The sequence below is a fragment of the Takifugu flavidus genome, chromosome 4, assembly GCF_003711565.1.
Source record: "Takifugu flavidus isolate HTHZ2018 chromosome 4, ASM371156v2, whole genome shotgun sequence".
Lineage (NCBI taxonomy): Eukaryota > Metazoa > Chordata > Actinopteri > Tetraodontiformes > Tetraodontidae > Takifugu > Takifugu flavidus.
Window position 1 is genome coordinate 1,592,589 of NC_079523.1, and position 25,003 is coordinate 1,617,591.

The window sequence follows — 25,003 nt, forward strand, 5'->3', positions numbered from 1 at the left end:
AAAAAGCATGTGTGTTTAAATATGCAATAACTCTTGTTCTGTGGGGGCTGTGGTGACAAAAAAAACAGCACATAGACCAACGCTGAGCCCAGAGGAAAAGAGACGGTTGCTTTAATGTGAGCAGCCACAAGAGTGTCATTTACTGTTAGAATTGAACAGCAGAGTAAACACAAAGGTGTGTGTGTGTGTGTGTGGTTGTGTGTGTATTTACTCAGCATAAGACAGTTACACTAATGACTACACACCAGATGGGAGGCAGGTTCCATCCCATCGTTTGGTCTAAAAATCAAAATGCTTGTTCCATCTATCCATCCATCCATCCATCCATCCAACCATCCACCCAACCACCCACCCATCCACCCATCCATCCATCCATCCATCCATCCATCCACCCATCCATCCATCCATCCATCCATCCATCCACCCACCCACCCACCCACCCATCCATCCATCCATCCATCCATCCATGCATCCATCCATTGTTTGACAAATGCCGTGTGAATCACTCAAAACAACACACATGACACCAAGCTCTTGTGCCAGAGGTGGGAGCAAAGATGGGGTGTGTGCGTGTGGGGCTGTGGATCACAGACCACGTGTGTTTGGAGGCAACATCAGCGCTAAATGAAAAGAGCATCCAGGAGATGGCGAGTGGCCCCCAGCATTGTGACTGGAGTCAATTCGACAGTCATCGTCATGGCCCAGGAGAACCCCCCCCCCCCCCCCCTCCTGCTGCATGACTGCATGGAACAGGGACAGATGACTTCATTTTGACAGGATTATCCCAAACCTGGTTCTAATCTATATAGTACACATAACAGATTTTTGCAATATGACATGCAGGCAAGCGCGGGCGCAGACAGCCCGGGGTTCCGCTCGAGCACCGGCCTCGCTGTTGTGTTGATCATTCCTGACAGACTGTATCACCTCAGAGCAACACACGCATCCAAATGTGACTTCATTACAACATCACCTTGAGACGTTTTACAAACACACGGGGGTGAACTCTGAGGGTCACATCCTGAACGGATGAATTATGATACACACTCCTGACCGTTCCGACTGGCACGGAACCGTTGGGATTCTGGATACACTTAAAGAAGCCGACAACATTTATATATATATATATAAAATATCTGTTAGTTCTACATAGAAAAACACTGAGTTGCATCTCAGGTCAGTCAGCGCCATCAGGTGCTGACCAGGTTTGACTAGCTTGAAGCCAGGCAACAACCTAACCCAGAACTTTGGTCCGAACAGGCCCGCTGCTTCTTGGCTTGTGGGCAGCCACCGCTGGGCCACTTTGGGCAACTGCCCGGCAGAGCTGCAGGAGCACCTCGAAATGCTGCCTCAGACAGCCCCGCAGGCCTGGCGGAGCTCCAGCCGACAAGCTCTGGCCTACTGCTCTAATGACTTACAGATTGAAGCGCGGTGGTATACATGTGTCAGAACAATGCCATGGGCCTGCTGCAGAAACAGTAGGAGGAGGAGAGAAAGGGAGCCCGCGGCCTCTCCCCGTCCCGGCAGGCGCAGGCTTGGCCCCTGGATTGTGTCACATGACGCTTCCCCACAACAGACCACAAATGAAGGATGTGGAGTGCAAAAACTGCCAAGGAGGACAGGGGAGGGGGCTTTACAACTTAAAAGGCTTTCATCCGGTAAACTGAAAAGACATTATCATCTGACCTGGAGATGCCCCCAGTGAGGCTGCACACTATGGTGTGAAGACACAGGGAGAGACATTTAAAGCCTAACAAAAGGGAAAGAAGGCGGTGCAAACTGAACTTTTATTGTACAGATAAGAGAACGGTCCACTGGTGAGGTTTTGAAATATTTTCAGTGGTTTCTAGAGATGAAGGAATGATGCACCTTTGATATCAAACGATCGCATCAGCACGTATCAGAGTCCTGACCAGTGTTTCCAGTTTAAACAGATACCGTTTTAATCAACCCCACATCTGCACACAAGGACTCTTAATGCTGGGAGAAAGATTAAAAACCAAACCATTAAATCCTAATTTTCACCTGTCCCACTGAACTACCGATCCACGCCAGTGGGAGGGAGCATGTTGGCACGTCCTCATCCCGGCTGAATGTCACGTTATTCCCTGCAGGAGGTGGACGCTTACCTAAGATCACGTGCAGTGAGTTGTAGTTAACCAGCCGGGCTGCGGAACGACGCCGCAAACAAGCTTCTTATGCGCCCCCCTCCCACCTCGGTACTGGCGGACTATCATCAGCAAGGGTCCGACAGTGTTGTTCCTAATTACCTATTTCTCCACTCCTGATCCAGTGGCTGGCATAATTAGTTACCTGGGGCTGCAATCCAATTTGAAGTGATGACAAGAAAGTGATCCATGAAAAAGTAATAAGTTAAATCCAATTTCAGCCTGCGTCTAATTAAATGCACATGGAACTAATGAGTCAAACCCTACCAATTCACTGATAATGGTAATTAGCAGGGTGGGAGTTGTGGGTTCTTGTCGTTGTGTCACTGTAGGTGTGCGGAGCAAAGAGGTAAAGGCAGCGTGGACTCTTTTAATCACGCGCGCCATTTTGTCAATGTAATTTACCGGCTTTTTGACCAGTCAAGTGTGTTTAGCTGGTTTCCAGCCCGCGAAGCAGCTGTTTGCATTTCCAGTCTGATTAAAGAGCCTCTGGGCTGCTGAGTACACGGCAGAGGCATCTTCATCCAGAGGCAGCAGTAGGTGCTGGGGGGGAGGGGGGGCCGTTGCTGAAGACGTAAATCCAAAGAGCCATTTAATGCTGATCAATGCCGATCAATGTTTGGCTCCTGCCTCTAATGCAGGTGCCACGCGTCATTCTTTTAGACTTGGAAAGTGAGTTGCATGTCTGGAGGAGTGGAGGTCTCTGCCGTTCCCCCCCAAATGGAAAGAGCACAGAGATCAAGGAGGCCTTGTCCACAGATCAGGTGCTTTTATGGTCTGTCAGCTTACTACACAGCCTCATAATTGTCATATCATGTCTTGTGATGACCCAGTCCAGCTCAACAGAGAATCATTATCCAGGCTGTGTGATGAGATAGTGAACGTGTAAAGGGGATCCTCGAAACAGTCTTTTTATTTTTTCCTTGAAAGCGGAAATGAGAGACGACTGCGTGAGGATACGAGAATAAAGGAGAAGAAAAAAAATCTGAGATCTCCCCCACTGGCTGCCCATGACAAAATCACCCTCTTCAAAAAGAAATGGAACAGAAGTTCACACACAGCAACCTGATGTTTGTGTAGGACTGCTGCTGCCGCGTGGCACCGGGACGCATTTAATTAGCAGCGGATGTAATTCGGCGATAAACAAACACTTGTCAGGACCTGTGGCTTTTTCATAATGGCAGATTCAAGCAAGAAACGTGGAATATGCAACATTAGAGAGCAGGCAATTTACTCCAGAGATACCACAGCAAGCCTCTCTTCACAACACCGAGGAGGGGGTGGGGGGGTGGGGGGAAAGGGCCCGACTCTCTTTTCAATAGCTGAGTGACAGCTTGGCCAAGCTCTCTGTATACATTAATAAATTAGAATTTTAATTTTGTCTTTGTCTGTGAGAGATGGTCTCGTACTTCACTGTGTACCAACAACCGTCTGTATGCTGGAATCTGCTGTTTTGGTCCCCTCTGTTGACCTCTGCAGCACAATTCCCTGGCAGGCTGGGGAAACTGTTGGGTTTGATCCTTTCAACTTATGTGAATCCTGACAAATATGCACACAACTGAAAGGTCATCATAGTCATATTTCATCCTCTGGAGCTATTGCAAAGACATCTGCACAACAAAGAGCCTTTTTCCAACAACATGACATTAGACCTAGATGCTACAATAGCTCATTAAAAGACTCCCCAAAGGGAGACATATACATACGTGTGTGTGTGTGTGTGAGTGAGAGAGAGAGAGTGTGTGTGTGTGTGTGCAAGAACATATATATGTATATATGCATACACACATTTTTTAACATACACTATGTATTCTGTTTTCATACAATATACATACCCACACACATCAGGGGCTAAAGAGAAATTTTAAAAACTATACAGACAGAGTTCGCTCTAACCTTCCATGTTTCCACACCATCATTCTCCCCCATGTTTATGTCCATCTATATATTGCCTATATATGTCTCCATTGAGCTGCTGCTGTTGGAACTGTCCTACATTAGCTTTTATTCTACTTTCTGTATGACTTTTTGATACATCTTCCATGAGTTTCCTCGAGAGAATTTGTGTCTAATAGACGTTGATTGGACTGAGTCTGGGGAACGAGTGGGCCAATCAACAGCGTCAATGTCTCCATCATCCAGTAACTGCTGACACACTTCAGCAACACGAGGCCCACATGTAACCCAGGTCAAACTGCACCAGAATGTGGTCACACACACGGTCTGAGGATCTCATCGTGGTTCCTCTGGCTACAATGTGACAGAAACCAGCAGATGAGAGTTCTGCAGGCTCTTGTTGTCCTCCCTTCACCTCTCCTGGTACCTCCTCCACATTCTGGACACGGTGCTGGGAGACACAGCGAACCTTCATACATAAAACTTCCAGATGCCACCTCAGTGCAACCATGGAATGGAACTCTACCCAAGGACCAGGAGGAGATGGAACCTGTCTGTGGCCACCATCTGGAAAAGCATTTCTTTGCAGGGATGTCCTTCTAATTGACTGTATTCACCTTCTGTCCGTGGATTGTGATCAGTGTACAGTTACGGACCGGTACAAAAGGTGGGGGTTAAATTAAATGAAGCTCAGCTAAAGTAACTACAAACAGAACTACACAAACCTGAGTGCGTCCGTGTGCACATGCAAAGACAAAGATTTCAAGATTCTACTCCACTTGACCCATCTCACTCCTGTGTTGGGAGAATGGAGCTCGCGGTTCTTCTCGCTCCGAACGAATCTTTTTATATATATTTTTATAGATATTCTTGAGCTGGGGTAGTGCTTTGGACTCTCCTTTTGTGCGCTCTCTCTCCGTTCCCTCTCTTCCCTCTACGCTTCCACATGTTTTTCCGGCTTTAACAGAGGCCAATGACCTCTTAAACTAAATGGAGAGAAAGAAAAGACCTTTCCAGGGCCGAGGTCAGGAGCAGCCACACATGCTGAAGCACGTTGCAGAAGTGGAAAGTCTGCTAGTAAACAGTGGGTTCACTGGCTGGACACGGACTTTTTAACACCTGGAAATATGTGTTTAATATTCACTACTATGTCTGTTATCCTTTTTTCATACATGTGCGTGATGTTAATGTTAATTACGTGTCTGCTGTGTGTTTGCTTGCACGTGTTGATGGATCCTATAATGACTGCGCATACATACTGTAACTGCTGCACTGCCAATTTTAATTTCCTGTTTGCGAGCTTCGCCTGGTGCTGTTTCTCACACAATGTTCTAGCGCGAGTTGCACAAGTTCACCGTGTTTATTATTTTTTATAGTAGCGACCACAAAGCCAAATAGCCGAGCCATCCGCTAATCTGGAGCAGCAAAGTCGCTGAGAATAACAAAATATTTACTGCACCTGTTGGCTCTGCTGCTTGTCGGTGGGTTTCGGGGACTTGTGACCAGTGTTTTGTTGCTGCGATGAAGGCGGCTGCTGCTGCTGCTGCTGCTGCTGCTGCTGCTGCTGCTGCTGCTGCTGCTGCTGCTGGAGAAGTATCTGCCGAGCCACTTGGAGAGCCTACAAGAGAAATAGTTGTCTAAATAATAGCATATTACAATGGTTCGAAGTAGATTCTCAGTATTCAAACTCCCTGAGGACACTTTGTTTCCTATTATTGGAGTGAATGTATTCCATTACAGCTATATCCTCTTTGTGTTGGGTGACAAACAGAAACTACAGAGTTGTTTTTTTCACGCAGTCCTATTCAGACGCATAAATCTGCCCGGCGTTAAAAATGCTTTCATAACGACCACGTGTCAAAACAAATTCAGTGACAGAAAGAAGAAAAAGAAAAAAACAACCGGAGCTCCAAAAGAAATATTTATCTACTGATCTCTGTCACAAAGAAATCACTGCTTCTGATCCTCCTTTAATTCAGTCACGCTCACACAAAAGCAGATTTTTAAGGCTGCTTCTCATATCTGTTAAGGCCGCGGCCTTGTCGGTGGAAAACAAAATACAGTGCAGTCACATGTTTATTGCTCCAGCTACTCCCTTTCCCCTTATGATAAATAATCAAACATGCCATCCAGAACAAACAAAGCTGGAGGGGCGGGGGTGGGGGGCACAGTGGTCTTGAAAACGGTCAGCAATACCAAGAAAAGCAAGAGCTGTGTTCCCACAGTGAGCTGGCTGGGCTCACACCTCCACCATTAAACCATCTGAGTAAATAAGTTGCCTCATTCTTTCCATGTTCCTCCATTTCTCACCCAATTAAACAAACACGCTCATCATTCATCCCAGCTCATCTCACAGGCGGACAACTTGAACGTTCTCCAGTCAGTGATTTGGAAAGTGAAGAAACGGAGCTGTGCTGCTGTGCTGTGCTGCTTCCATCGGCCCAAACCTGGTCAAACGGGGCAGAGAGGCATTTTTCTGGCTGGGGGGGACACAAGCACCTCAGAAAAAGACCATTTCTAAACCCTACAGGCAACTTTGCCGGTCATCTCCTCTACATCTTCCATAACTAGTTGACAAAAGATAGTTAAATATTGTGTTATTACAGATGTAGATATGTTCACTTGACATATGATCAGCCAGTCTTCCCCTCACTTTCCTTATTCCTCTCTGGGATTTGGGGGCAAACACACTGCTGCACGCTTACACACCAAACCACGGTAACCATGTCATTTGGTTGAGAGTTAAATCACTCCTGGATGCTGCTCAGTCAAAACTGACTTGGCCTTGACATTCTGTGCACGCACGCTACAATTTTTCTCATAAAACCTCAAACAGGAGAAAAAAAAAAAGTGCTACAAAATGAAAAGTTCTGAGCTACATTATCCACATTTGCAATGCTAGGCCTGTTGTGCCGAAAATTGCCGATACACCGCTGCAGCCCGTAGACTGGCGTGTGCGTAAGCGAGTGAAACCCATGAAAGAGTGTGAAAGTCAAATCTACAGGGAGGGTGAACAGAAAGCTCAGCGGATGGATGAAAAGCTACAGACAACTATGAGAACCGGCTTTAGTGCCAGTGAAGACAGACAATACTTTAAGACGGAGGGAGGAGAGACAGTTGGAGTGAACAGCTGTACGACGGTCTGTGTGTGGGTGTTGTGCTTTGACCTTCCCAAACACACGGTTGTCAGATGACATCATGGAGCATAAATATGACCAGAGGCTACAAAGGCAACACTGTGAGCATTTCAACCATCCCAACTTTGAAGTTCATAAATTCTCCTCCTGTCTGTCTATTTTTCTCTTTGCCCTGATACAAAGAATATGTGCACAAAGCAGTGTAACCAATTCCGCATGCCTAATTGCTCTCTTCATCACAAATTTAGGGGGGAGGCCCCCCGCAAGCCACTACACTCATAAAGAAAGTGCATAAATTGAAACTAGCAACTACACGAGCAACACTCCCACACCTCTGCAATATTTTAAAATGTTACTGTCTGATTACGTAAAACAGAGAAGAAGAAGCGTGACGTGGGGTACGGGGTAAGTAGCGCACGCTGGTGCATCATACAGAGAGACCGCATCAGCAACCGAGGTGATTAAAAGAGTAAAATAAAGAGAACACAGGGACGTTTTCATCGAAAAGGAGGCCGAAAAGTCTACGGTGGAGATTAAACAAAGTTCACTGTTTTCCTTTCCACTCATACCGATGACACATGCAATGAAATTTGTTGTGGCGTGTGTGCACGTCTGACTGCAACCGAGGGTGTTGGAACAAAGTTGACATAAGAGTTGAGTCAACACTTATGGATGATCTATTTCTGGGAAGTTTTCTTACAGTAATATTCATATAAAGTAAAAGAAAGCAAAACACAGCATGGTGCCATCTCGAGACAGGCAACATCGGCCTCAGACAGGGCCAGGGCCACCGAATACGCTAGCAAAAACATCACCTTGGATATCTGGAAACATTCTTTATGTTCAGGCCAGGTCATTGGACAACGCTGGTGCTGGTTCAGAAATGGACGATCGGCTGAAAAGAGACAACCGAAGGCCCAGAGAGTGGAGCTGAGAACCTGTCGTGAGCTCTTGTCCATGTTTAGGAATGCTGCTGTAATGTTTGTACTTTCCAAAGCCCCCAGAGCCGGCATGCCTTTCACAGGCCTAATGCACAGCCAAAATAACCTATTGTGAGCCGTGACTGCGGTGTTTACACAGCAGCCACTCCTCTTTTCCCTTCTCCTGCTCTGGTATTCAGTGTCTCTTGAGTTCCAGGTCAGAGTTACCTGACTCCAGACAGATGTGCTATTCCTAAATAAAATGGGAACTGGGGACAGGGTGAGCCAAAAACAAGGGCAACAATCAGATGTCGGGGTTCTATACAGCTGGTACCACCTTCAAATGTAGCCCCACTTCCAGCCCATCCTGCAGTCTTGGACCAGTATCTTCACAGCCTCTGGACTACCTTCATATCAGGTTGTTTCTCATATTAAGTCCTCTTTCAGACCTCCAATGTTCAAATGTTCAAACGTGCTAAGTAAAAGGAATGCGTTTGATCTTTCCAGAGCGTATTAGTGAACAGGGGCAGGAGCATCTCGTATTGTCCCTGGGCTACCACGCTGTGATAAGGGAACCACTAAGAACTGGATGTCTTTATGTGCAGCCTGCACATGTGGATTATTTACAGGCTTTGGGGTTTCCTGCTGCTAAAGCCAGCTCTGGGTGTCTCACAAATCCCAGCTCAGAGCACTGCCACACAGTCAAGACCGCTCTCGGCTAAATCCCACACTACACCTCTTTACCACTGCCACAACAACCAATATAGTCCAGATAGCCTCATTTCCCCCCTGTGATGTGCAACTGTACTGACCTAGAACAGCAATGACACGCACGTACGCACGCACAGCAGCACAATGTGTCAATGAAAAGGAATGTGACAGAGGGACAGACATGTGGAGAGAACACTCTTCAGGGAGCGTCAGGCAATTAGACACAGGCCAACGTCAGTTTGTTCCTCTGCAGCTTTACAAACGTCCAGCTTCTCCCGTCACACTAAGAAGGTCCTGAACGTGAACTGGTTTCAAGCAGATTGCTTCTAATTACCAGAGGATGTGCAAGCAGGTGTCACCAGATCCCAGTGGCCACAAAAAAAAGAGCCGAAACAGAAAGGTGCGCATCATTTGCATGTATTTGTGTGTGTGTGTGTGTGTGTGTATGTGTGCATTCACTCCAGGGGCATGTCCTGGAAGCCTTTTATAGTCAGACGAGCGCGGCTCACAGACAGCCAGCAACAACACGGCTAATAGGTTACCTGTTAATGCAGTCCGGCTCAGAAGACACTGGGCCCTCTGGTCTCTCCGTGGCCCCTGTGGGGCTCCAGCACTGCCAGCCTAAATGTCAAGGTTATCCGCTTGACTTCCTGACTGGTCGTCTCATTGCATGTCTCGTCTCACCTGACATTTATCACTTCTGCTGTTTTCCTTTCGGTGACATTGCTCTGTGGCAGCCAGACCGAGGCTCGTGTGGAATTCACGCGAACAAAGCAGCCAAAGTTGTCTCATTATGTGTTAAACTGTGTTGTTGTTTAATGCTTTTAATTTTAAATCACTCAAATTGCACATCGTTTTCTTTTTTATTTCACAAAGGCCAATTTTTTTTTCTTTTAATATCCAAGCAGTGAGGATCAAGTCTGCTGTATTTATATTAATTGCTTTTTTTTTTCTTGTCTCCTCAGCAACAGACGTTTATCTGCAATGCAAAGCAGGAAAAGTCTGCTTTCCAACTAAGTATATAATTAATGCCATTTCCAAAAAGCCACTCCACATGGAAAACAGGCCCCATGCTAAAACCCGGCACATTACAGGGCTCTCGCAACTACACTCTCCTGTCTCTGTTTAGATTTCCAAACTAATTCATGTAGAATACATAAATAAATCAACGTTTTTAAACCACTTCAACCCATTAGATTTTCTTCCTTTGCGGCACTTTTCAACTCATCTATTAATATTTATGACAACACTAAACATTTTGAATATGGTGTTTGAACAATAAGTGCATATCTTCACCTATGACAGAAATATGAGCTTAAAAGTCTGTCTTGTTTGTACATCACCCCCCCCCCCCCCCCGTAACCTGATCAACCTCCCAAAAACAGCCGAGGCAGCAACCTGACAAATGTTTTTATAGGGGGGGAAAAAATGATGGTAAGAAAAACAAGAACAGTTATTAACTGTGAGTGTAGATAGAGGAGAGGGGGCAGTAATGCGGGAGTGATGATAGCTCAAAGGTGGTGGGGGGGCGGACAGAATAAGGGTGTGAAGTAAAAAAAGGAAAGAGCTGGAGGAAGGAGAGTGTATCGAACAACACCCCAAGCAGGCAGTGTGGGTGCGCAGGACCTGCTACGGAAAAGGTCACACCCCCCCCCCCCCCCAACACCCCCCAACGCCACCGAGGTCAGCTCAGCCATGTGGGGCTGAGCGCTCGTCGTTTGTAGCGTAGCCGCACGTAGCTAGCAGCTTATAACAGATGGCTAAAGAAGGCCTGTGTTCAGAGTGGTACACACACACACACACACACACACACACACACACACACACACACAGAGGCAAATAACCTGAGTTGTCACAGATGCTGTAAAAAGGAAGAAAGATGAAAAAAAAGCATTTGCATGCTGCAAACACTTAATTTAGCCACAAAAATGCATGCAAAACACGTGGGACACGCAACAACAGGCAGGAGAGCAGCACCAGCGCAGTGTTGTCTGATCATACAAAACAACTTCCCCTCGCTGTTTAATAACGGAGCAGACCTGAGTGAAAGCACTTCTTTCCCCCGCCGTTAATAAAGGAATGGTGTGTTTATTGCTGCTATAGTGTGGTGTAAACTCATAAACACCCTCCCAGAGTACAAGAGAAGCTGTCACGCTAAATATTGTTTCACTCACGATCGCTCTTCCACCTCAATTATGCCTTTCAACTTCACAGGCTCAGTATGATAAAGTGGCAGTAAAAATCATTCACATTAATACTCCATTGTGCATCTGCTGCTAAAGGTAATTAAAGAAGTAAATGACTCATAAGAACAGACATATTAGCTGCAAAATGAAAGGCAACTGGGCTGCCTCATGAAAATATGTACCATTAAGATACAGCATCTTCATATTGGGGTAATCAGCTCCACTAGCCTGATGCTGATTTAATCCACTCCAGTGGAAAGTCTATCAGCGTACAGCCAGATGCAGCCCCCCCCACGCCGACAGACGGGCGTCTGACTGGAGCGGAGCGCTTCCTGTGAATGGACCTGCTCAATGAGGGAGGTCACACACGGGGAAGTCAGTCAGAAACGGAGTCAATGAGGAGTGTCATTCAGATGCAGATGGAGGGAGGCAGGAGATGCGGCGATCTGGGAACAGCGCAGCCAGCCGATCTCAGCCGCTCCTCTTTCCCTGACCTTAGCTTTTTCGCTCTGAGCGCAAGATGCTCCAGGATACCCACCGGTGAATAGGGCGATAAAATCTGTCAAGTTGATAAAATGGGAGGAAAAGAGCAGAGGAGCGCCGACTGCGCCGGGTGCTTAGCCGGACCGCGAGGAAACACGCGCTCCTCCGATTGCATCTTCGTTAGAACTGTTGCATCACCCGTGTTGTGCTTGGGAAAGTGGGCGCTTGCAAAAGCCCAGCGTGAGACCTGGAATACTGTGAGCAGATTTTATCATGCGTGAAAGACATTGTTCAAAATGGGAAGATCTGTCTGCCCCGGTCTCATAGATGGAGGACTCAACATTATTGATACACTGGAGACAACCAGGATATGACCAGTAAAACCCCTAATCTTTCAATTTATTTGTGGTGAATATAGATGAATGCAGCCTACAGACAGCTGCAGCACGGTGCTAATGCGGCGGAGGAGTGGTCGGCGAGTTGCTATAGCTACGCAGCCTCGTGACGCTCGGGGCCTGAACCGACTCCCTTGTTTTGACCACTCAGCTAATTAACTCGGCGTGGATGCAAAAGTTGCTCATGGAGATGAATAATGCCCCAAATCAGTAAAACAGACAAGCCCGACACCGCCCGAGGCTAATTTTAGCCGCTCCTTCAAGATGGATTCAAAATGACACGGAGCCAAGGAGCCACTAAAAGTGCCCTGTTTATTGAAGGTATTTGCTATTTTATTTAAACGCGGTGACTTTTCTTCTCCCAATATTAGTTGCGACGGATTTACCGACGGTGCCGAGGCGTTTACGAGTCTGTCCCTGCGACGTGCTCTGCCTTGAACCGCGCTGACCCGAGACCCGACACATCAGGCGCTACTGAAGGAGAATTCCCAGTGTGTGTGTGAGTGTAAATGTGTGTGTCGGATGAGAGTTTCTCCAAAGCAGAAGATTTTCTATAAATCACAGGGCCGTCCAATTGGCTATGGATTGAGTTGCAGCAGGGAGAGACAGCTCCCTGGGAATAGCAGGGTCTCTGCTGAAGTCATTCCAAGAGGGGTAATACGATCCCGTGTTGCCAGGAATAAAGGAAGGAAGGAGAAAAAGGAGGGAAAAAAATCTGATTGCCCTGTCCATAAAGAGGAATCATCTCCAGCAGGGTCAAACACATCCCCTGTCACTCTGGACCGTGATGCATTACAGTCTCACAGACAGATGAGCCGGCACATAACCGGTGTCACTTTTTTCATGCTTCATTTTTAAGAATATGAATCTCTTCCTGACATACTGCAGCAGGAAATGGAAGATGTATGGGCAGGCTGTTTTTAAACTCCAGGTACAGCAATGTTTAAGACTGACACTGTTATAAAGTAGATGTTTGAGCAAGATTATCTTAAACAGCCTAAAGTGAAACCCAGTAATGCTTCCTCCCAACGGCCAACCCCAAATGTAATCAAACAGAAACTTTGTTTGCTTTGTGCTGACAGTTAATATTGCACGACAATAGCTGCACAAAAATATAAGCCAGCCATAAACACTAAAAGCAGCCTCCTCTGTTGACTTCCTCTGCTGCGACGGCCGCAATAGGCTGCTTTTTGTTAACGCAACACGTATGTAAAGCTGCAGAAAATTCAAATTCAAATGAGAAAATAATGTACCTGGCAGGAGAAGAATGTCAACAAATAAAGAGTCTTGTTTCCTTTAATGAAACTAAACTCAACTGCTGTCCAAAACACAGTCTAATCAATGCAACGGCGTCCAAATCAGCAGCGCCATAAAGACCCATTTGAATCTCCTTTATTGTCATCTAGTTCCTGTCATATTACGAGTCCCATCCCCTAAAATAACATTCTACATTCCACAATGACAAGTTCTAACAGAGCGATTCATATAGAGGCGCTTGAGGCAAAGAGCACGAGTCCATACGTTAGAACACTTCTCCGTCCAATATTCTGCCAGGATTTGTTCCACCATATCTGTCATCTTTTGAAAGCCCAGCCTGCACATCCACTGCTCCCTTTATTCACAAGCACACAGAAAAAACCCAGCGCACGACCCTTTAACAAGGTCAAAAAGAGCATTTTCTTTGGAGAGTGACTTCATGCCAAAACAGAACAACCATATTCAGTCTTCAGCCTTCCTGACCTAGCAAAATAATAATTTAGAGACAAAAAAAACCTGTTTGGAGCAGAAGCTAAACCACCTCGAGCTTAATTAAGATGCGGAGCGCGGTGTGGTGACAGAATTGGACGCCCTCAATCTGCCTGCGCCACCTTCAGCTTTAGGGGCTGGGACCTGAGGCTTTAATAAATGTCGCAGGAGAAGGCGACCACAACTCATATTTAGTTATGCACTAATGCCGAAGGATTGATGGATGGAAATATTAACAGCACATAACAAGCTGAGGGAAAGACGGGCGCGGAAAAAGAAAAACAGGTTCTGATGCTACTTAAACACCTTAAATAATAAAACCAGTTGATGAATGCGTCCAGATGTTGCATTTCCATTGATGAGCGAATGCATCAACATGTAGAATAAATCACCCCCCGCCCCCCCACGCCCCCACCTGACAGAAAAGCTTGACAGTGGAGGGTAGGAACGAGGGGTAAAAGCAGAAAGCAGGTGACAGGAGGAGCCCAAACAACAAGCAAGGCAAAAACCAAGGGCATGTGGGCGATAGAGCTGCTGCTGCTGGGGGGGGGGGGCGGTGGGGGGGGGGCTGAGGGGGGATGACAGACTGCTGTTCAACTCCATTAGCTGCTATGTGAGAGGGGTGCATCTAGCAGCACACGACCTGTGAAGAATCTTAGATCTCACTCTATCTTGGAATGGGGATTGGTGCATTAATTCTAGGAAACTGGGATCACTCAAGCAAATCAAATTACTCTCATTAAGTGCAAGAAGAAAACTGCCTCAGTAATAAGTATGTATAAAAAAAGTATTTATTACCAATAATCACCTCTTTAAAATGAGCTGGCTCGCAACTGATTTTATTTTTGCTGATTAAGTTTAAAAACGGGGAAACAAGAAAGGGCACATGCGCGCATGGCACTCACACACAGGCAAACACACACACACCCACACTCATACACACCTCATGGAGTTTATGAGAGCGAGCCATACAGTGATTAAAGGGGAGGGTAAAGGGATACGGAGCTGGAGGGCCTTGGAGAGGACGTGCCTCACCTAGTCATAAAAACACACCTCTGTCTTCAAGCCAGCATCGGAATCGCTCCGCACAGGTTCACTTGGAGGTGAATCGCCAAAGAATTTACATGCAAAGTAGCACATGTCATCACTCCAGACGCCGCGCTGGGTATGAAGTGGTGGAACTTGGTGCACACGCACACACACGCACGCACACACAACGGCCGCCACATATTTGGAGCAGCTGACCCAGGACAGGCGCGCCCGGGCCTACCCACCGAGCTCTTAACACCCTCTCATTTGCATAATTTAACGCCACCGACAAACACAGCTAAAGAAAACTGTGCACACAATGACAAGCCTTTGCTCTTCCGAGCAGCGACGCCGCTCCAAACGGGCGCCATGGGCGTGCGGTTCGCAGTGTTCCATTCTTTGTCCGCGCCATCGATTAATTCCACGTTAAAAAAGTTAAAAGTTAACAAACAGAGAAACAGTAGATAAAAAACAAATGCAAAAATCAATTAGGACCGGCGGTTACTGGGTTATTCATTTACTGGTTCAACATAATTACCTGTTTTTCTTCCACTCATTTACTTCTTTATTCATGGGGGACGTCGGCGTCCCCGCAAACCAAAGGAAGGCGCTTTTTGTGATGACTCAAATTAAACACGAGCTCCTCGGAGGAAAACGTCTTTCAGACGACAACGCCACAAACCCGACATGTGCCAAAAACAAACTTCCCTGGAGTCAAACGAGGGATTTCTATTAGACGGCAGCCTACATATGGACATTTTCAATTTGGCTGCCCAATCAGGTAATAAATAAAGAAAACAACCCGCTGTATCAAATCAGGAATCAGTTGTAGAGCGTGAATTACGACTAAGGGAGGGCCGAGAGCCTGCACCTTCCCCTCCGTCTGACGCGGATGCTTGGCAGGAGGACAGGTTACAGCAATACGGCTGCCCCGTGGCTACAAATCAGCGGCTGCGCTTCTGTGGCTGTCAATCACAGAGGCAGAATCCGGCGCTCCCCGTCCTGTCTGTGGTGATTCATAGTGGGCAGAAACAGGAGATGAGCTGGATTCATGGCAGCCTACAGATGTTCCTGCCTTCTTTTGAAGAAGGCTGTTAAGACGTCTCTAAAGTGGGCTGCTGCGCCACAGAGTGAGAGGTGTTGGACGAGAGAGGCTGTGTTAAACACCTCCGAGCACGGGCGGTCGCTCTGCCTGCACAATATCCCATTAACACTTTGTAAACATCCAGCCATAAAGATAATTATTTTGATTGCAAAACTCTGCTGAGGCTTTTCTTCTCTTCCTCAACATCTGGTTAAAATATGGGGTAAGTGCTGGCTCCCTGGCTCCCACTCAGGTCACACACACACACACACACACACACACACACTCACTTATCAGGGGAGAATTGAGTCACTTCCCACCATCTAGTTTACAATTTCTTTTTCACTTCTAAAGTCAAAATGTGTGGCCGCTCCTAATGCACCTGCCAGGAAGTGTTCCTTTATTCTGGGATGTGTCAGGACAAGTATTTAGCTTGATGATCACCCAGGTGGGGGTAAAGAAAAGGCCCAAATCTGATTTTAATCCTGCATATTTTTATTGAGGAGACATCCAAAAAAAAAGAATTTTAGGAGCAGAAATATCCAGGTTCATCTTTATTTTAAACAAATTCAGCATTTCAGAACAACTCTTCCTGCATTCTCCCCACATCTTTGTGTATCTGGAGTCGTGTGTCAGACAGGCAGGAGGCCTCAGGAGTAACTGAGAGACTGTGATAATTGCCCAAGATGCTGCCGCCACAGCCCCCCACCCCCACCCGTCCTCTCACCTTCTAATCCCAGCGGCACCTTTTTCAATTTAACACAGGACTTGACCAGGTTTCACTCATCGCAGGGCTCCGGTTCATCTCTGACACTTTTTACATTAGAACACAGCTTTCCACTGATTAAAAAAAAATCCTACCGACTCTCTCCATCAGTTTGGTGAGAGGTAATGTGAGACGGGTGTCCATTTCCTGTTCGCCTCCCCACTCCACCCCAAACCAACCACAAATAACTCCCAGCCTCCCGGGCCTATCTTGATTTCACTGCAGAAGATAAGGACACCATCTATTGTTTTCATTGAGCTTGAGTGCTAAGACAGAGAGCACAAAATTACTCTCAGATTGAGATAAATACGCCACAAATCGTTAATTCAATCCACCCTGGAAGCCGGTGTGGTTCTGAAGGGAGGGCAGTGCAATATCAAAGGAACGCGCTGCGAAACCGGAGGCTGCGGCCGGCGTGCCGGCGAGAGACCTCATCAGATCGAGGAGAGAAACGGCCTGAAACTCGAGTCCCGAATCCCTGCGGAGGAACACGGAGCTGAGAAGGCGTCCAAACGCGCCGCTTTTCTAGAAAAGGATTTGCGAGAGCGTCGGGTTAAATGCGGCACGCTTCCGAGACGTCCGCGGCACAAAGAGGGTTGAGGAGGCGGCGCGTGGGCACAGAGCAGCGCTGCCCCTGATGGCGTTCTGGAGATGATGGGCGGAGACACGCAGGGCCACTCAGCCCGCCTGCAACCAGCAGGACCGGCCGGACGTTTCCCCGGAAGAGGCGTCCGCCCGGCCAGATCTGATCCACCGACGCAGGTGCCCCGCCACGGCCATCGGAGATGGAGGTGATGCTACGTGGGAGCGGGCCCAGAGGAGGACTTAGAGAAAAGGCAAAAGGGAGACGATGGCGAGCCGACGGCGCCACCCGCTCCGAGGCTCCGCGTCCTGCGGGCAAAGCCTCTCTCTGCTGGAGAGCCAGGAGATAACACGCTGGTGTGTCTGAATAAGAAGCGTGCGCCTCCCAACGCTCTCCAGCAGATCAAAGAGCCCGGCATTGATATGCCGCAGACCGTCTGGCGTTAATTATCAAAAACTCAAATGGATAAATAAATGAGCGCGCCCGCCTGTCCAGTGGAGTTATATAGCAATTAAAAACACAATTCTGCCAGTGTCCAGCTGACATTTCTAATGGTCCCTTTAAAAAAAAACTACTGACAAGGATGTTATTAAAAGGTTGGAGAAATTTGCATTTTTGCAATGAGGGAAAATAAATATAATGTTGAGTGAGCAGATAAGAGTTCAGCAACAAGGCGTCGGCCTGCTGGAAAACATTTGAAGAACAAACCTGAGCTGCTTTGCTTCTTCCCCTGTTGCCCCGCAGATATTTTACATTATTTAATCCAAAATACCATCTTTTTGATTCTAACTTTTCTTTTGCATGTTAATGTTACAAAAGAGCCCTTGGCTATCTATGAGCACAATTATTAGATATCCGCAGAGAGAAATTGAAAAATTAATCATGCTCTCAGTTTTGTACTTATCTGGTCCGTTGGAAACGGCTCCTCTGCTGCCTTTCCTCCGACGCACCATCTACCGATTGCGTAATGGAGATAGTTGCATCAATACAGTTATCAGACAGTCATTGACAGACTTGTGCCTGACAAAGGATCCATTAATAGCACTTTTAGGGGTGGAATTGTCATTATTGGGAAGAACATATTTAATTGGAACTAGGATAGTTTCTATTTTTGTAGGGGATGGAGGATAATCATAAACACGGCTCTCCTCCAGCACCTCCAGAGTTAAAACACACCACCCTCACTCCCCCGAAGGAAGTCGGCCTAGCAGCCAGACAACGATGAATCTTACATATACAGACAAATTTCTCCATCACCAAACACAGACACAGGGAGTACGCCTTTAATCATCTAAAGCATCAGAGGGGATTCGTCTGAGAGGACTTTTATGTCAATAGGCGCAGACAGAGGGAAAATACATCTGTTTGCCGTGAGCACAGGCTGTTAGCGACACATTAACGCGCTCACTGGTTTGCATTTTTGGCCATAATAGGTTGTGTCGTCACAGACAACAGTCGCAAATAGAAAACTGCTTAGACAGGTTTTGTGCTGTTACACATCCACACAACTCAATTATGCACCAGGCGCCCTGCAGCTCCCCAGGAGGTGGAGTTCGGCCTCTCTTTTCCTATTTCGACGACACACGGGAGTGAAGACGAAATGACGCGAGGTCACGTGTGCCAGACGTCCTATGGAAGTTCAGGAGCTGATCTAAAGGATTCGACTCTGCATGCCTGAATCCTGTGTTTCCCATCTGGATCACGGCAAACTACGGTTGCACTTACTCAATTTCCTCCAAACCCGAGCCCCCTCCCCGATCCCACCCACCGACACACACAAAGACGTGCACGCAGAGCCCCCGGTCTGAGCGCCCTCCTCCCCAAACAACTCTTTCTTTAACATCTGCCCAGAAGCAGCACTGCTGCCTTTTGTCCACTCACTCTCTCCTAAGGCATGTCATCCAGCTCTAATCAAGCAGAAAATGGTCATAAATATTTCTTTCTGCTAGATTTCACATTCGCATTTCACGCAGGGACATGATATTTTCCCCTTCCTCCAGGGAGTACCTAATGCAAAAAACAGTTACTTATATTCCAGGCTCATGTTCCTTCAGTCAAATGCATCGAAAAAAAAGGAGAGGAAAAGAGAAAAAGAAGGGAGGGGAGGGGAAGGGAAGGCATAAAGGACTGTCTCATTTTCTGTGGCATTTACTGGCCGGCGCCTCACAGCCGTCCACTTACATCATGTCAAAGGTTGTAAACAAGCAAATAACAACAGCTCATCAGAGACTCCAGCGGAGCCGCACCTCCTTCTCTGGAGGTCTCTGCAACACCGACCCAGGAGGAAGAAACAGTTGTTTTTCTGTCCATTTAAATAAAATATAGCTCCCGCTTTTCTTTTACAGCAAGAAAAAGGACTTGCACGAGGCTTATGTAAGGACCGCGGTGTGTCCGGGCTAAATATTTATGGCACGTGTCATTCACAGGATGCTGCCGTGCCATCACTGTTATTTATGACCACACATCCCATCACGGCACATCATTCTCTAAATGGTATACAGCCATTCACCAGTGAATACCGACCTGGGCCATTTTTCTTTTAAATAGAGGCCGTGTCACCGCTGAACATGCAAGGGGGTTGCTATTAATCACCGATACACGCTTTGATGGGCGCATGCATGTCAAACAATCAAATTCACTGGGAGGGAGCCGCACATGGCGCGGCCGTCCACACACATTTACTTCAACGAGGCCTCGTCAGCACTGGTGATTTGTCAGAAAGCACCTTGCACGCCAAAAACAGCTGTCAAAGTTTCTCCAGAGGAGCTCGCGCACGCACACACACACACACACACACACACACACACACACACTGTGCTCTGGAGCTGTCGCAGCAATGAATATTTTATTCCCGATCAACTTTGTAAAGGGATTATTCCAGTTCTAATGTGTCCATGTTCACTATGTGAGGCAGCTCATGTCCTGTATCACACAAACACACATCTGAAACCACATTTTACTTAAACAAATGGAGATTTTTGCTGTGAACTGCAGCCCAGCACGTATGTCTCCCTCTAATGGTGTCGGCCACCATTACACACCGGAGAAACGACTTCAGTGTAACCTGTCCTCTACGGCTGCGGTTGTTCCTTCTGCTCTAAAAATAAAACCCATAACTCTTCGCTATCGGTGATCACATTAGCCTAAAACCTTTCCTATATCCACATTTTATGGTGTGGGGAGCTGAAACAGTGCAGTGTGAGCTCCTCACATGGGGAATAAATATAAAGACTCTGCTCTCCGTCCTCGGCGAGTTCTGTACGATTAACCGTTTAATGCTCCCTAAGTTTTGGTCCTTTTGAAGCTGCGGGATGGGCGACAGAATTCCAGGATACCTTAGAGTCTGTGCGCTAACAAACGGATGGAAAACGTGCATTTAACCGTCAGCGTCGAGGTTTAAAACTGGAGCAGGTCTCCCCCTGTGGCCCCGCCTGGCCCGGCCGTGCAGAGTAATGCTGAGACTGAACACTGTCATCCATACTGTGTCAGGAGGTGATGAATAAGATATAAAAGGCAGGCTAGCTACAGCGTTTTCACATTAGCATGGCTGTGTAGGGGACGCCCTCCATGCATACATGCATGTCAGCGGGTGCATGTGGTCACGGGCGCGCGAACCTCTGCAGGCGATGGCAAACGCCCCAAAGATGCCGTCATCTGCCACGAGCACGAGGTGGCATTGAAACAAATAAGTGTTTTAAGGGGAGAGAGTCCCAGTTTCAATTTCAATAGCTCATTTAACCCTTATCTGCCCAAATCCTTGGGGTCCATTCTATGTTAATTGGATCTACATTGCACTAGCATTGGGGGTGTTAACAAGCACAGCCTATGAATATTAATTACCCTGAAGTTTTCTGCACAGGAAAGACTTCACTGATACATATTAATTCTATGAAGTTTTTAAAGTAGCGCTCTCATTAAAAATGAATAGGCCTTGTGCTTAAATGTTTTCCCATGAGGCATTGTGCATCTTTAAGTCTCATCTTAATAAATTGGGTCAGATCGGTTCTCCTTAATGAATGGCTCCGTAAAATCACGTTATTATTCAACGACATGTAAACATTCCATGAGGATGAAGAGAGGGCTTTTGTTGAAACGAACCCTGACAATGGTTATTAACGGCAGTCGTGTCTGAGCGCGCACTCCCCCCACCGCAGCCTCCTGAGGCCATCTTAAAACAGTTACTTATTTACAACACTAAACACACACGTTGTTCAGCTAAACAGCGCAAAATTACCCTGCGTGCCGGCGTGTGATGAATCGTGTGTGTGTGTGTGTGTGTTGATTCAGGAGGAGATGCTGGCACTACTTTAAATAAAACACTGAAGATGCATTAGTCCTCTGGCTTGCCGAGGCCTCTCGCTAAGCCCTTCAAAACTGATGCAGACGTGTTTCCCTGTCTGCCTCCAGCCAGCTGCTTCAAACACCTGCTCCAAGTTTAGAGTTGCCCTCTTCAGCGTAAACACGCAGGCCGCGGCCATCAAAGACCGTCCTGGCGCCGCACGACGAGAGCCACTTCACTCCTGCTAATGATACCGCCATACGCTGACATCGTTTACGCAGGAGACGTCGGTACGCGTGCACGTCCTTCAGAGGGTTCCTCGTCCAGGCGTCCTCCACAGGGACAGAGCAGATAAAGCCTCACACACAACGGCTGCACACTCAGAGTTTCCCCGACTATAAACACTGAGAAACAAGATTAAAATAAAGAATCGGCTCTGGGTGACAACTGGACGCTCGGCAGCTGTCTTATTATTCTAAAAGGCCGTTTGTATAAAGCCGGTAAATGATCTAATTTGTCTCCAGGATTCTCTGAGCCGACTCCAACTGTTTCTTGGTGATGATGCAGAGGGAATTACAGGGTGTGTTTATTTGGAACGCCGAGGGTGCAGCGAGTGGAGTCCTTCATTCTGGGATTCTTCTTTTTTTGTACATTTTTGAGTGGAAAACGCAGGAAACGATTCTTGTGCATTTTTTTTCTTTCGGAGGGGGGGTGGGTGGGTGGGTGAGGCCCCTAGAACTGGTGAGTAAACAGGATGTGGACCAACACGTCAAAGTCTCCCTCCTGGGGAACACCCCGAGACAAAGGAGGGGTGCTGCTTGGTTTTCCCCCAAAAGCTTTTTTTCTACATCTACTTGTCTGGACCATTCAAGCAGATGGACACAAACAAACAAACAAACAAACAAAGCGCACGCATTAACATTGTGTTAGTGTGTGGAAACAGACGGCAGAGCTGGTCAACGTGAGCGGCCTCACCTGGACGCTGCCATTTTAGACCGTCCCAGGCACAGCGAGCGGGTAAAATGGCCACATGCCTTAATTCCCTCCATGGGAGAGATAAAATACGAGGTTTTTCTTCTTTAAAGTGTGATTACAAAGAGGACAGAAGAAGCCAGAATGTTTTCATTTCTTTCTCACACGCTGTGTTGCTTTTCCTTTCATAATGGTTCCGCTTTTTTCGACATAGCCGCACATCACTGTTCAATCTTCACCTCCATCTGCATGATTATTAATCAGATCACACATCAATTGCCAGAACCAGAAAAAAAAAAAATCAGTGTGTAATAAAACTGTCATGTGCTGTGGTATAAAGACAGATGTTGCCAGTTGTGTGATAACATAATTAAACTGTTCTGTGAGGGATTCCATAAAATTATTCAAATTGGACGAGCACTATCATTTTACCAATAAAGCAATTTAGGGCAATATGCAGTGTCATAACACTGATGTTATCCTCGCCGCCAGATTTTCCAATAAGTTGGTGCTACCGTGTTCCCAGCTTGGAAAATATGCAGGAGTACACAAGGAGATACCCGGAAGCTCATGGGAGTTGCCGGAGTTTGCGCGGCAACATGATACTGTGGAGTAGCATTTTTCCAATATTTAATTCTGTAGCACAAATACAGATAGCAGCAGGAGTCCAGTTCGGATTTATGCTGGGAAAACCGTGCTCCTGTGCTCCTACCCCTCCGGTCCACCCAGTGGGTAGCAGAGCTGTGAAGCAGCAAGTCCTCTCTGACCTCCTCTCTGACCCGCTGAAAGCCTCAAAGTCTGACCATTAGCTTACAGCGGGAGCAGCCCGGCTTCACTCCTCGGACCTCTACTCGCTCTCTTCCCCGAGCCTCCCGTTTATCCGGCATTTCCTCCTGTCATTTGAAAAAAAAACCCACACTGTCTGACGACGGCTTGGACGCGCATTTGCAGCTCCGCAGGTCTCCGGAAGGGGAGCGTGCGTCTTGCATTATGCAAAGAGGAAAGCAGTGCTCACTCAGCTCTTTCTGCAGGCCGCGCCGTTACGCTGTGGCCGCGCCGTGGCCGCGCCGTTACGCTGTGGCCGCGCCACACGCAGCCAGAGATGAATGAGGATCACACCTGGCAACCTCACGATGACGTAAGGTAGATTTCCTTCCATTCGAAGGTTATTTGGACGGTTAGATGGTCTAAAAAATGATGGAACTGTTCATATTTTCCATAGATTGTGAGTTGGGAGGCAGGAGGTCACATGTTCCAACAGGTTTATCAGCGTGTTTAGCAGACGGCTGCAGCTACGCGACACAACTTCCTGTTGCAACATCACTTAAATCACAGAGCTGCGTATTGCCAAACACCCTCCCAAGCTATTGTTTTTTTTGTTTTTCCTTCCTCGGCATTCACTTCCTCATGAGAATAACGTTCAACCACGACTTCTGCTGCACAAACACAAACAAGTTTGCATTTTCTGCCGAAGCCTTATCAACATATTATAGTGGCGCTCCCTAATAACGTGCACTCATATATTATACACAAGCATCTGCATAAACAAGTGTGTGCAGCCCGACGGGGCGGCTGCAACATGCCCAACATGTGCAAACACACTGTTGACCCTCACAACCCTCAGAGATCAGAAAGAAAGAGCACTTTCTTTTCATCCTCTCCTTGATAAACAGTATTCGACTTGCTAATAGAGATGTTTAAATCGGGCTTATGGTCCACTTCACCCTAAATCTGACTAGTCGAAAAGATGAATTCCCCTGTCAGGATAGAGATGATCAAACAGATTACAATTATTTCATCCCCGTCTTTATTAATGAGGACTGTCTTTCATAGTTATGTTCACTAATCAGAATAAATGATATGCCACTGCCAGGTTTGTTGTTCCAGCTCACTCAAGGGCTTCTCAGATATTTGAGACTAAAAAGGTTTTAGACTTCTGCACCATCTAAAGAGGTAATAGCATCCCGGGTGAAGAACAAAGATTGTTATGAAGAACAAAGCCGGGGTAAGGGGGGGGGGGGGGGGGGGGGGGACGGTGTTCCTGTTTGAATCGTGTTAGTCCAGGTTGCAAATAAAACATAAAAGAAAGAGTGTGAAATGCCACAAAAGTAAAAAGTTATCAAGTAATTGAGGGAAGATCGTAAAGCCCCGGGGACAATTAACATGGTTCATGGTGCATGAGTGAAAATCCTGGGTCAGTCTAATGGGAGAATTAGGACTGGCTGCCTCCCAGTAAGACGACCCACACGGGCAGCCCAGTCTCACCAGCTGAGAGTGAGACATTTTATCTGCTCGTTCCGAAGCCCAAAAATAACAAACTAATACACCGCAACCCTTTTCAACTTGATCTAATCAAGCACAGCGTTTAATTTCTAGGGGGGGAAAACAGCGTAATACAAATAAAGGAAGAGAAAGCGTAAACTCTGGAGGGTAACAGTTCCTCAGCCTGGAAAACAGGGGCTACGCTTGAGCGGGGAGGATTTATTTCAGCCCCTTCTCGGTGTCAAGTGCACATCCGCGACACGTTTCCCTCTTTTTCCATCCCTCTCTCCCTGCATCAATTCATCAAAGTTGTAGCCCTGTTGTCTTGGAGAGGCGAATCCGAATGTGCCTCTGGCAACCAAAGAAGGGAAAGTCAACAGGAATTA

General features: G+C 47.0%; 1 protein-coding gene across 1 annotated transcript in view; it reads right to left on the bottom strand.

Moving 5' to 3' along the window:
* Nucleotides 1-25,003, bottom strand: part of foxp1b (forkhead box P1b) — an 84,239-nt gene that overhangs the window by 39,724 nt on the left and 19,512 nt on the right. The window contains 1 exon segment of the mRNA XM_057028873.1: nucleotides 5,524-5,682. Within this exon segment, the coding sequence (XP_056884853.1) occupies nucleotides 5,524-5,682 (159 nt within the window).